The following is a 12,875-nucleotide window of genomic DNA, read 5'->3' on the forward strand; positions in this document are numbered from 1 at the left end:
GCCAATATAATATCAGGCACCTCTCCAACTGGAAGGCACTGCCGCGTTTTCCCATGACACCATATCATTAAGGTCTGGCTCCCAGGTCGAGTAGATGTACATGCGTTGGCTCTCACTGAGCTAGCGTGCTAAAAATAGCCATGTGGCCATGGTAGTACAGGCAGTGGCTCAGGCCAGCTGCCGGAGGACAATCCTGTCTGATATCCTAGGTATGTATCCGGGCAGCTGGCCTGGCCAATATGGCCACATTGCTGTTTTTAGTGCACTAGCTTTTTTGTTACACTCATGACAGCTCATTGGCACTAGCAGCATGGCATGGATGGAAATGAAAGCAGAATTTGTCTCTCTGGGTTGAACTTTCCAAAGCAGTCAAATGACTTGGAGAACAAGTCCATAAAGTCAACAGAACTTCTGCTCCTGCATCACTTAGGCACTTTGAAAATGCCACCCTCTGCGTCTTCCCAGCCCACGTAAGCAAAGTGACCCTTACCTGATTCGCTGATAGGAACTCCTGATTATTGTCATTCATTCCCATATACATGTTCTCCCCATCAAACTGGAAAGACAAAAGGAAGTGACAGTTAGTGAAATGCAGAACATGTTACCTCCCTCTGTCCTCGATGGGCTTTTTGGATCTCATGCATTTTCCACCCCCTCAACATGCAGAGTCAAGATCTGAGGAACAAACTAGTTAGTTGATTTAAATAACTGTTTACTCAACTTCTTGCCTAGGGTTTTTGGGCCCAGGTTATAATCTCAGCCACGTGAGAGTCTGAAACAGACCCACAGTACACACTCAAAGAGGAACCATCCAAACAGACCTAAAACACTAAAAGGCACTAAAGCCTACTGAGGAAAACTGACTTTCCAAATCCTCCCATCTCTCAGACACCTTGCTCAGTTACCGCCAGCCCACTCACAAACAAAGCCCCTCCATGGAAGGCCCTTCGGGAAAATGCTAGGCAGAACAGTTTGGTTTTGTCAGAGGGAAAGTAGGGAAATAAAAATTGTACTTGCAGCATGATGAAAAGCTAGCTATGCTCTTAGCGTGGTGCTGCAACACAACTCTGGATCATATATACATTATAATAAAGGGAGACATGAACATTGATTAGAATGCCAAATCACTGCTGTTTTAATATTTAGAAAAATCATGAATTAACCATTTTAATCATAATCATACAAATCAAAACCATAGACAATAGTTGGGGCAAAGGTTAATCAGCCTAAGAACTTACTAAAAATCACACTAAACTTTCAAATCTTTTATTCCTTATTTCTTTTCCCACCACTGCTAATGACCAAGATGTATAAGTAACAGCTATACTTTTTCCATTCAGCCTTCTTCATAGTCCTGTGCCAGCAAAACTGCAACAATATATGATACAAAGATCAGGCATTGAATGTGCAAGATGATCTTTAGCTAGGCATGATTCCTACATGCTCCTGAAATAACTGATCCTAGGTTTATGAGGCCACCCACAGAGATCCCATCAAAAATCAGGATTTGCAGCACCAAAATTACAAGCCTCTCTGCCACTTGAGCTAGAAGTACACTGCTCCAGCTATGTGTAAGTAGCAGGCCAGGGCCAGGGCCAGGGCCAGCTACTGTTACATGTGCTTTATCCATGTGTGAGACTGGCACTTTTTGATCTGCTTGACTCAGTCAATTACATCATTACTCCTGATACCACACTTGCCTCCTTGGTTGCAAACCAGGATATCGCGAGCACTGAGTAGGAAGCTGTTTGGGAAAAGAGGCAGGTTATAAATGAGACTCATGGGAGAAGGTATCTATTCATTGGCAAATTGTAACTGGCAATGAGGAGACGGCGGCAAGCACGGCAGTTTACAGGGATTTTGATTAAATAGTCAATCTCTAAAAGTTTACTGGAGAGGAGCATTCCCTTTTCCCCTTCTGTTGGAAGACACAACACACCCTGCACATCATAGTTGGTCTGTTAATTCAAACTGACAAGCAAGAGCTAATGAGCTAAGCACCCTGCATTCTGAAGCACTGTTCTAGACCCTTGTCATAGTCATAAGGCCATGTCACATTGACCAGAGTCTTTAAAAAATATGGAGGAGAGGTGCACTATAGGCCTGTATTTGGCTAGAAGAAGCCTTAATTGCTTTGGAATGAAAATGTCCTGAGGACACAGAAAAATCATTTCTTCTTTTCAGTTTACGAAGCTCTGTGCGGGTCTGAGTTCCCTTTGCATTACTCCAGTTCTGCACCAGAGTAAGACTGTGGGAAATCAGACCCCATGCCTGTAGGGAACTTTCTTTCTCTATACCAGCTGGAAAATCGGCAAGAAGCCATTCCCTTTTCACTCCGGCCTCTGACTGCAGCAGGTCTCTTCCCTGTGGCTGGTCAAAGATGAGTCCATTCCAGAAGCAGATTGAGAATGACATGGCTAGGCTTGTTTGATCAGCTCAATCGGAATTAACATGCTCCCCTTGCATTCAGCATCAGACAACTAATCCAGTTACTAGACTCCAGAACCTTGGAGCTGCAAAACTCTTGCTGTTAATCAGCTAGAACAGCTCTCTCGGAATCAGAACCAAAAAAACTCTCCAGAACGGTCTCTGGCTCAAGGCATTTCTGGGACAATTCCTGAGGCTCAGTTCACAAATGAATTATGGCAATACAATGGGATACGCCTTAAAACATTTCTGAGTTAGAGTCGGTAGCATTGGCTCTAAATCACACAATAGTCTTAGCAAGAGGGGAAGAGAGTCCTGTTGCCCTTACAAGCCAGAGGATGAAATGGAGATGCTTGGACACTCTGTGCTTCTGCTCCTGACTATAAAACAGATACCAGTTGTGCATTAACTGACTGGTAAATGAATCACAGAATACCAGGGTTGGAAGGGAACTCAGAAGGTCATCTAGTCCAACCCCCTGGTCAAAGCAGGACCAATCCCCAGACAAATTTTTGCCCTAGGTCCCTAAATGGCCCCTGAAGGATTGAACACACAACCCTGAGTTTAGCAGGCCAATGCTCAAACCACTGAGCTATCCCTCCCTCCAAATTGCTAGTGAATGCCTAGTGAATTGCTCACATAATAACAATGAAAGAATATAAACACAGCCAGATGAAGAGTCTCACTATAGACTATTAATTATACTTCAGTTTCTCAGAGTTGCAAGAGTCCATGGAATTTAGAAAGCCCATGGGTGCAGCACAGCTATATTGACACACAGCTGTGTGTCGGGGGAGACACACCTTCTCATGGCCAGATTATCCTCTGGAATCAGAGAACAATCAAATTAAAAGACACCAAATTACACAAGGTGATATGACAACCATTAACTAGCACTGATGGTGTAGCACTGATGGTGTAGCACTGCAGCAGCTTCATCAGGGTTAAAAGGTGAGCCTGTTCAAAATGTGGGACAGCTTCCCTTACAGCTAATGGTGGAGAGGAAACTTCATGAGATCAGTCATAAGAGATGATAAGCAGCTCCAGCTCCTGGTAACTTCCCTAGGAGTTCTAGGCTGATCTCTCAGAAGTTGACCGTGTATTATTACATATAAAAATACTAATTAAAAGTATTTGTAAAATATTCATCTCCATAGCTGGATGCTTTTAACGCAGTTCATATGTAAAGCCATTATGTTTCTCCAAGTGTTAAGTTTCCCAAGCAGCCATGTCGCCCAAATACTCGACTGTCTCCCTGCTTCACTACGCCTTTAAAGGCAGAGCATGCAGAGGCTGCAGGATGGCTGGCGCAGAATGCGAGACAGCCAGGTGGAGACTGTTCAGACACTGGAAAGGAGTGGTGGCGTTGTTTGAGAGGGAGAAGCTTATAGGACTAGCCATTATCGATATTTATGAGAAACTAACATTATAGGGTAGGTAGCTTCTTCACTGGGAAGGGCACTGAACTGGGAGTCAGCAGGCCTAGGTTCTATTCCCAGCGCTGCCACTGGCCAGCTGGGGAACCCTGGGTAAGTCACTTCCTCTCTCTACACCCCAGTTTCCTTGTTTATAAAATGGGGATGATGATAATTCTCCACCTTTCATAAAGCAAGATCTGCAGAAAAAAGCATGAGATAGTTGCTAAGTATTCATCACTGGGGTATGCTCCACTCTTGGCTGCAGTATGCTCTCATCTACATCGTATTTGTACCAGTGTTTTGTCTGGTTTACACCAGTGTAAGATCAGAAGCAGGGCCACAGGCTGCTGACTGCCTCTGGTCCTGTGCAGAGGACCAGGATATAGGCAACACTGGAGATTAAACCTCATTTTGTGGATTTAAGTGGAGCATAGTCTTGTGCTGACCTTTGTCAAAGGGTGAATTTCACCCTTTCCGGCCAATTTATAAACTCCTGGAAGTCACTAAATCCAAGTAATTCCAGGGCACCAGGTCTGCAATAATTTTCTAAACTAGCATGGGCACATGCTACCTAAAGGGGGACAAATGGTGTGTAGGAGGGTATGGCCAGGCATTTTAATTGTTCTCCAGATTCTTGACTTTAATTTAAAATACAAATTTAGTCTCCAGCCATTATGGTTGCTAAGAAAACCTTGAAAATATGGCCTAAAGGGAACATATGCAGATTCTGTCTGAGTTTGCAGAGAGCCTGAAACACTAGCTTCGAGATGTGAGATGTGAACTGCACCATTTATCTCCATGGTTGCTAACTTGGATGCCATTGATGACACTTTAAATGTTAGCCTTGTTAATTATTTCAGTCCTCAAATCATGTAAGAAAGAAGAAAGAAGATCAATACAATCTTTGCTGAGTGCCTTGCTCATTCTGATAGGCCTTTAACACCACGTGGTGGGACAGCAGCAAGAGTACAATCAGTTTTCCTGAAGACAGTTTTCAACAGACTAGGAAACATTGCCATAGAGCATGGTGCTACTTTCATTGCTATTCCCAGAATAACCATGGTCTGGAGAGAGTTTGCTGAAGTGAATAAAAATAGGTCTTTGTTCATATAAGGTATGATGGGGTGTTCGCCCCACACCAGAAAGGAAGGTGTTAAAAGCAGTTCAGAGAGGCTGCACAGTGAGCAACTTATTGGAGGGAGGCTGCACAGAACAGCCAGTCAGGCCCAGTGGGCTCACATAAAGGGAGCTGCAGGGCCAGAATGAGTCTGTTGCTGTAGAGAGCTCAAGGAGAGAGGATTGTGTTTCTAGTGGGCTGCAGGAAAGTAGTACCTTGGAGAGAACAGTTGCTGGCAGGGACCAGGGGGAGCAAAAAAGAGCTCCTCGCTGGCTGCTGGGACGTGCTGGCTGGAGGCTCTCAGAAGAAGGTAAAGAAGGTCCTGGAGCCACAGGGAAGTGGCCCAGGGAATTGAAGCAGCACTGCCAGAGAAGTTAGAGAGTTGCAGCAAGAGGCTGCTATCCACATGGTATCTGGGCTGGGACCCAGGTTTCCCCCACTCGCCACTGGGGAAGTGTCTGGACTATAGAACTGGGAGATGCTCCTCTTTCCCGAATAGTGACACGGCTATAGGTTCCAAGTCATGAAGACGACGTTGCGATTCCTGGACTTAGGTGGGTCTGCAAGCGGAAAAGATGGTGGGAGACACACCATCTGGAGAGGGTGCACCAGCCGAGAGACCTAATCCCCAAGACAGCCAGCCGGGGGTGCTCTGGTGAGTGAACTCCATCACATGGGGAAAATAAAGCATAGTGGAAAGGGGAAGGATTTCTCTAGATTTTACCTACTGGAGATATTGTCATCACCAGGTCATCATTTTCTCTTCACATTACGCACACTGGCAAAGCCACGCTGCTAACAGTCTGTAGGGTGGACTGAGTACAAGTGCAAAGACCACACCCTGAATTTAGCCCTGATGCAAGCAACTTAATTAAAACGCAACGGCCCAGACTCCAACCTCCATCCCATCAGTGTAAATCTGGAGGAGTTCCACTGGTTTACACTAATGTAACCGAGATCAGGATCTCGGTCTGGTGGAGCTGAACTCTGACAGCAGGGCCTTCAGAATGCAGAAGATGAAGTCTGCTCTTGTTTACACCAGGGCAGAATGGGTATAAAATGCTACCACATTAGAATAGTACCTGTTTCACACCCACTTTGTGCAGGTGTTAATGACAACACAGGGTCTCAGCCCCACAGAGACATGCTGCCTTCTAGAAGACATACTGCCTTCTTGATCAACCTGCTTGGCATTAGCAGAATTCAGAGACCAAGGGCCTGATTCTGAGCTGATTTAGAACCAATTCCAGCAATGGGATCAGCTAGCTCAGACCCTTATATCTGCACAGAAACCCATTGACACAATGGTGGGCCAAAAAGGCCCTCTCCAGCTGATTTCATTGCAGGATTGAAGCCTTGCGCTGGTGTAAATCAACAGCACAAATATTTTTGACAACACTCCAGACATGTGAAAGCTGGTGTGCATATTTGAATACTGAAGGCGAATCATACGACAAAGCACTTTGGCAAGCAGCTCCATGTATATACATAATATTTTCTGCTGGGGAAATAATTGTTTCTACCACTGAAACAAATCAGTTAGTTATTCTCACTGTAGAAATTCTCAGCAGTAAAAAAAACAAACTCTTTCCAAAGTGACAGTATCCCTACCGTCCTATAAACTGTACAGATCCATCTGCAGTATCTTTTCACATACACGCTCACTCTTCCACCCCTTTAAGGCCAAATGTTTTGCAAACTTAGGAAAAGAGCTATTTGCAGCACCCTCTTCACAGGAAACCTATAGAAAATAGACCTCATTTGAAAGCTGATATTATATACAAGTCTTTCTCTGGAGCAAATTCAAAATAGGAAAAGCTCTCTCTACACCATTCTATTTGGCAGAACAAATTTGTTTTATTGCTTTATACCATTTCGTCCCATCCCCCACTCCTTCATAATAACTATAATGAATCCTGTCCCGAAAATTACTGTGCCACTGATTGCCAACCTGAGCAGTGAGGCTGAAAATCAAGACTCAAAATGCAGTGGAAACTTCGGAACTTCCCCACTGCTGATTAGATTTTTTTCCCCTCCAGGCTATAAGGTTGCAAACAAATTTATTAGAAATTCTCAAGTCAGGATATTTTTTCAATTACATGTTTGCCACTTATGCACTAGCCAGGTAGAGCAGATGAATAACGTGCTCTCTTGCTCACTCTCATCATTATCATTTTGCCACAAAATGCATTTAAAAAAAGCAGTCCCATCATTCCACACTGATTTACTGCAGAAACAAACATTTTAATATTTGCCTTTTGTTGCCGTTATTTCCTCCCATTTCACTTTGGAGTAACTCCTCATGCATGTCAACATTCGAATCCATTTCCAGATCTGAGAGCATACATCCATCATACTCCATCTCTGATAAAAATTGATCTGGCTCATTTCTGAATGATCTAGGCATGCAGAGAGCTGAGCATAAAACTTTCTACTAGTCCTTAATTTGAAAGAAATGTAGTCTTGTGCTATTGCCTTAACCATTCTTCTGCTCTTTTGTAATTATTTAATAATGGCCACAATTTGGTAAAAACTATATTAAATAAATCAATGGGTGGGGCTAATTCTCACCTTCGTTAGTTATTTACACTCATGTAAAGTGAATGCAAAGTAGATGCAAATTGTGATCATAATGATTTGATAGCATTGTACACCCAAGGTGAGAATGATAATGTCAGGCAGTGAATGCAGCCCTGTATATCAAAACTTGGAAAAGAGGGGTTTCTTTTTATGTACCCTGGACCTGATTCTTATCTCACTTACACTGGTGCAAATTAGTAGTAACTGCATTAAAGTCAATGGAGTGATTCTGGTGTAAGTGAGATCAGAACCAAGGCCCCTATTTTTAAGAGAACCCATTTCTATACAAGCCCAACTGAGATTTGCCTTACAAAATCAACACGAGACGTAAACAGCTAGATTTATCCATCCCAAAAATTTCAGGAGAAAAAAAGCCAAAATACTCTGGAACTCTGACGTGTAAAACACATAAACAAAGAACATCTAATAGATGTTTCAGCCGTGCTGGCCACACTTACTCCCACTGTTTTGCTTTTGGAGTCAATGTATATTAAATATGAGGCACACTCACTTCATAGAAAAGGTTATAATCCTACTGACCTGTTGAAGACTTCCAGAATTGAGCTCACGGGGCCTGATTTTCTATGGCTTTGCAACATGTGGCCATTTCCACCTTTGCAGCATGGCTGTAAAATGCTACCACCAGTGGGACTGAGTAGAGAATTCTGATTTATTAGCACAAAGGGTGCAAATGATGACAAGACGTAAAGCAGTGGAGAATTGGGACCACTATCAAAATGGAACAGTGGGCTTGATTCTGCAAGCCTTACTCAAATGAGCAGCCCCACTGAAATCAGCTGGGCTATTAGCACAAGGGATGTATGCCCAGGTAAGTGAGGAAGCATCACGAATGTTGTCAAATACTTTAGGTCCATAACTCAACCTACATGAAGACTGTTCTAGTCTATTAGGAAATGTTCTCCAAACGCTAGGTAGCTTGCCTTTCAATTTTTCTTTTTAGTCCAGTTTGTCATGGAGAATGTACAAAAATGTCCATTCTCTTAATTCAGCTCTTGCCAAGGAAAAAATTTGCACAGCAGCAGCCACAGCTGAGGGAGCACTCTATACTGGGCACAAAATTGGCATTTTTAAAGGGGTTTTTTTTAGTTCTACTTTGGGCTGGCTTTTGTCTAGTTGTTGTTTTTGCAGAATGATGGGTGTTTTGACTTATAAATGTGCTCACAGGTCACTATGGGTGCATGTTAGTAGGATGAAAATGAATAAAAATAATAAAAAAAGAAGATGATGACGCAGAAACTAAACCAAAGCAGTTGTGAAATCTCCCGTTCTGGGTAAACAAGTATAAATGTTTGCCATTCAGAATGGACAAAGTTGGTAAGACACATTATTTATTTCCAAGCTTCTGAGAGGAGTTACCAATTCTCACAGATCACATGATATTTGGTGATTTTCTTAAAGCTTCAGCTTCTGGAGTCATGGGGTGACATGAGACTCTCAGCTTTCAATTTTAAAAAAAGGAAATTTCCAGTTCTCAAGTTTGCAGAGAAAAAACTTGAAAAGGTGAACCCTAAAGACTCAAAAAAGTCAAAAGGCATACATCTGGGTTTTTTTTAAATCTTATGATTTTTAGGCCAGTCTTATGGAGCCTGACTTATGATGGTTCAATGCTTGGAATTCGCCACACTGTGACATTTAAAAAATAACTAACTACAGATACAGTCTTTAACAAGTGAATCATGACCAGGACAGCCCAGGATAGCAGTACCCAGAAGTCATCGTCATCAGGTAGCTGTTGCATGCCCCGTGAGGAATGAACTGGCTATCTCAGTTGGTTTCGAGCATCCAGGTATCCACATCACAAGAACCTTCATCCGTTTGCCTCGGCAGAGAAGCCAGGGAACAGTTGAGTCTGCAGAATGAATTCCCCTCACCCCTCTAGAGGCCATCTGATACTCGGTTGCTGGCAGAAGCTTGCACTCTAGTCAACCTGTGCCTGCGTTTCAGTTTCCAAGAAGGTCAATCTAGTATCTCTGGCAGCCATAAAATCACTGAGGTTAATGGATGAAAATAATACTGTCCAGTGAATTCCTTTAAACTGCTAGTACTAAGCAAAGAGATCCAAAATTCCAAATACAGAATAGTCCACGTTATATTTTTTTTAAAAAGTTACTTATAAAAATTTCATCAGATCATATTGGCATAAATCTTACTGAGATTTAAGGGGACGCATCTGATCAGGTCACGCCCAGTATACTGGCAAATGTAACTTATCTTTGCCGAAGGATTGCAAATGTTTTTTCCATCGCAAATTATTAGCAAACAAGAACTATTTCAAAACTAAAACTCTTTATGAAGTGCAAAATTTATCTCTCCTTAAATGCATTTCTGCCATAATATTTATAGGCCCATGTCTGCGGAACGCCTCATACTGCAGGGTGTTGGAGTGAAACTAAGATGCCAGCTGAACAGGCTAAGCTTTATGGACGTGCTGGAATGTTAACATTAGAAGAAACATCTCCAAACACTGTCAAGAGTCTATTTTGTCAACACACATTTCTGTCAAGTCATAACGATGTGAAATATTTGCTTCTGCCCTGCCCCCATCATACTCTGCTACCCGCAGGGCCGCAAGTGTGATTTCCTATAGGAGTAATTTAACATCAGACTCCTTCAAGGAATACACAACTGGGGTTAGTCTAATCTCTTTAACTGCAGTTTCCCCATTAAGGTCTCTAGACAACCTCTGGCCCAAAGTGATTATTTAACATTATTTATTTGTTCACTGAAATGCTTGGATTTCCCCTCACTTGGTCCTGTCAGATGGGGTCAAAAGTTCAAAAATAGATTTACTTAAACCTCCAGAATGCTACTGCAAGGACAGCACTGACATTTCCATTTCTATCTATAGCACAGCCATCCGGGCTTATCACTTATTATAGTTTCCCTTTCAGAGGAATACGTTGAAACGGCTCTATAACAGTCCAGCATGCATTAATAGTACTATGCGCCTCGCATGGCTATGCAAGCCTTGGTGCTACAAAAGTAATCTGGCTTTTATTTATGAAGGATTTTACACACGGCTGTTAAATATTATTATGTATGAAGTTAGAGCAATCGTTGAACTCTATAGACCACAAGCAAGCAAATTACAAGAGCATCCTTATAAAAGATCAAAACTCTAAAGACAGTTTTAAAAAGAGCTTATCAGACATATGGACTTATTGTGGGTCTATCGTGGTCCAATTGTCAAACAAGCCTCTTGCCTTTAAACTAAGATTTACGGTTGGTTGTTTTTCATATCAGAAAAAACAAATAGTAGTGGGTGATAAAAACAGAGGAGCGTTTAATTTTCAAAACAAAATAAAGTCATAACATAGTATTTTAAAACACAGTAATAGTAATTACCTTAAGAAATTATGAGAAATCAATGTCCATTCATTTTTAAATATTTTAAATGATTTTATATTTAACAAATAATTTAAAATCATTTAAATCAGGGTTTCTCAAACAGAGGACGCCGCTTGTGTAGGGAAAGCCCCTGGCGGACCGGGCCGATGTGTTTACCTGCCCCGTCCACAGGTCCTGCCGATCACGGCTCCCACTAGCCAAGGTTCGCTGCTCCGGGCCAATGGGAGCTGCTGGACATGGCGGCCAGTAAGCCCCTCAGCCCGCGCCACATCCAGCAGCTCCCATTGGCCCGGAGCCATGATCGGCCAGACCTGCGGACAGGGCAGGTAAACACACCGTCCCACCTCGTCAGGGGTTTTCCCTACACAAGCGGCGACCCTTGTTTGAGAAACCCTGATTTAAACCCTTTGTCACTCCAATATACTGGCCAGATTTTATGAGCCCAGCTCAGCATGGTGACTAACTTTAAGTATATGAGCAGTTCCACTGAAATAAGTCACATGCTTAAACTTAGGCACATGTCTAAGTACCCTGCTGAATCTGGGTGTCACAGCATGGTTGGCTCTTTAAAGGGGGTTGGGTCTGTGACTAATCAGCTGCCTCCCAGTTGAAGCTGAGAGGCCACGGATCAGATGATAGCTCGAAGATCATCTGGGTCTCGTAAAAGCCTGCAAGAGCTCAGCTGCAGGGAGTAGGAAGGCTCAAAGAGGAGGAGCCCGCATGCACGTCAGAGAAAAAAAACCCAGTTTACATGTGACTCAGACGAATGGTCTGCAGAGTGTAATCCTGCAGGGAGCAGGCTAGGAAGGAAAAAGGAGCAAAGAGGTTAATGTTAACTCCTTGGTGGACAGCTTGTGGAGTGTAAACCTGTATGGAGTAGATAGGCTTCCACAGAAGACCCCAGATCAGGGGGGCAGGAAGATGACTGATATGATGAACTTGTGTTTTTAAAAGGAAAAAGGGACTGAAATCTTATGGCTAGAGGGAGTTATTTGGTGCACAGGCCACCGAGTTAGCCCTCTGGCTTACGCTGAACTGTAGAGATAAATCTATATACTTTCATGGAGGAGTCTTACTCAGCAGCGGTTGGTGGGACTGCCAAGAGCACGATTTGTTTGTTTTGTTTTGTTTTGTATTAAATTGGGAGGAACATCACCCTAACTCATGGTTTTTATCATGGGTGCTCTGGCTTTAGTGACCATACTGCCTTGCCTAGAGCATCTGGTATTTATATCCATTATGGCGTCTACTGCTTAAGAGCAGCAGATCAGGATCAGGCCAAATCCTGGTCAAAATGTTACATTGGTATAAGTCTGGAGCAGTCTCATTGCTATTCCAGATGAACTCTCCTGAAAGCACTGGATAACTGAGAGCAAAATCTGGCCCTGGGTTCTATTCATGGCTCTACTACTATCCCATCACTGTACGATCTTCATTTAGCTCTGCAATTTGTGCAGAGCCCTGGAGAGAATGCATTAAGGACTGCGCCATCCCAGGAAGTGCACTGGGCAAGAACATGCCTCTTGGGGCTGCTCAGTGGTACAGGTGGGGTGCCCATCTGCAGCTGCAAGAGTGTGTGTGGGGGGTACATAGTCCCGTCTCCGCCCTGGTCCTTGCTGGGTGATTGGTTTCCCATGAGGGAGGAGGGCTGTTCAGTCTCTGCTCACAGGCACTGCCACTGGGATAGAAACGATGCTGATGGTGGAGCCATGAAGCAGCCATTTTGAGAGGTTGGGTGAAAGGCTACTACAGGGGCAGGGTGAGATCCAAACAGTGAGCAGTGCTAGAAGAACAGGAGTTTGTGCCCAGAGACACTTGTCATTTCAGCAACACCTGCTGGTGACATTTCTGCAGGGCTAGGGTGACCAAATATCCCGATTTTATAGGGACAGTCCCAATTTTTGGGTCTTCTTTTTTTTTTTTAATATAGGCTCCTATTACCACTCACCCCCATCCCGATTTTT

At 43.3% G+C, this 12,875-nt stretch overlaps 1 protein-coding gene across 4 annotated transcripts in view; it reads right to left on the reverse strand.

Moving 5' to 3' along the window:
- Positions 1-12,875, reverse strand: part of TOX2 (TOX high mobility group box family member 2) — a 272,150-nt gene that overhangs the window by 164,347 nt on the left and 94,928 nt on the right. For all 4 annotated transcript variants that reach the window (XM_030533449.1, XM_030533452.1, XM_030533451.1 and 1 more), the window contains exon 2: positions 491-556. In XM_030533449.1, coding sequence (XP_030389309.1) covers positions 491-556 — 66 coding nt within the window. The remainder of the gene's footprint in view (positions 1-490; positions 557-12,875) is intronic.

This window comes from Gopherus evgoodei, chromosome 14, assembly GCF_007399415.2.
Source record: "Gopherus evgoodei ecotype Sinaloan lineage chromosome 14, rGopEvg1_v1.p, whole genome shotgun sequence".
Taxonomy (NCBI): domain Eukaryota; kingdom Metazoa; phylum Chordata; order Testudines; family Testudinidae; genus Gopherus; species Gopherus evgoodei.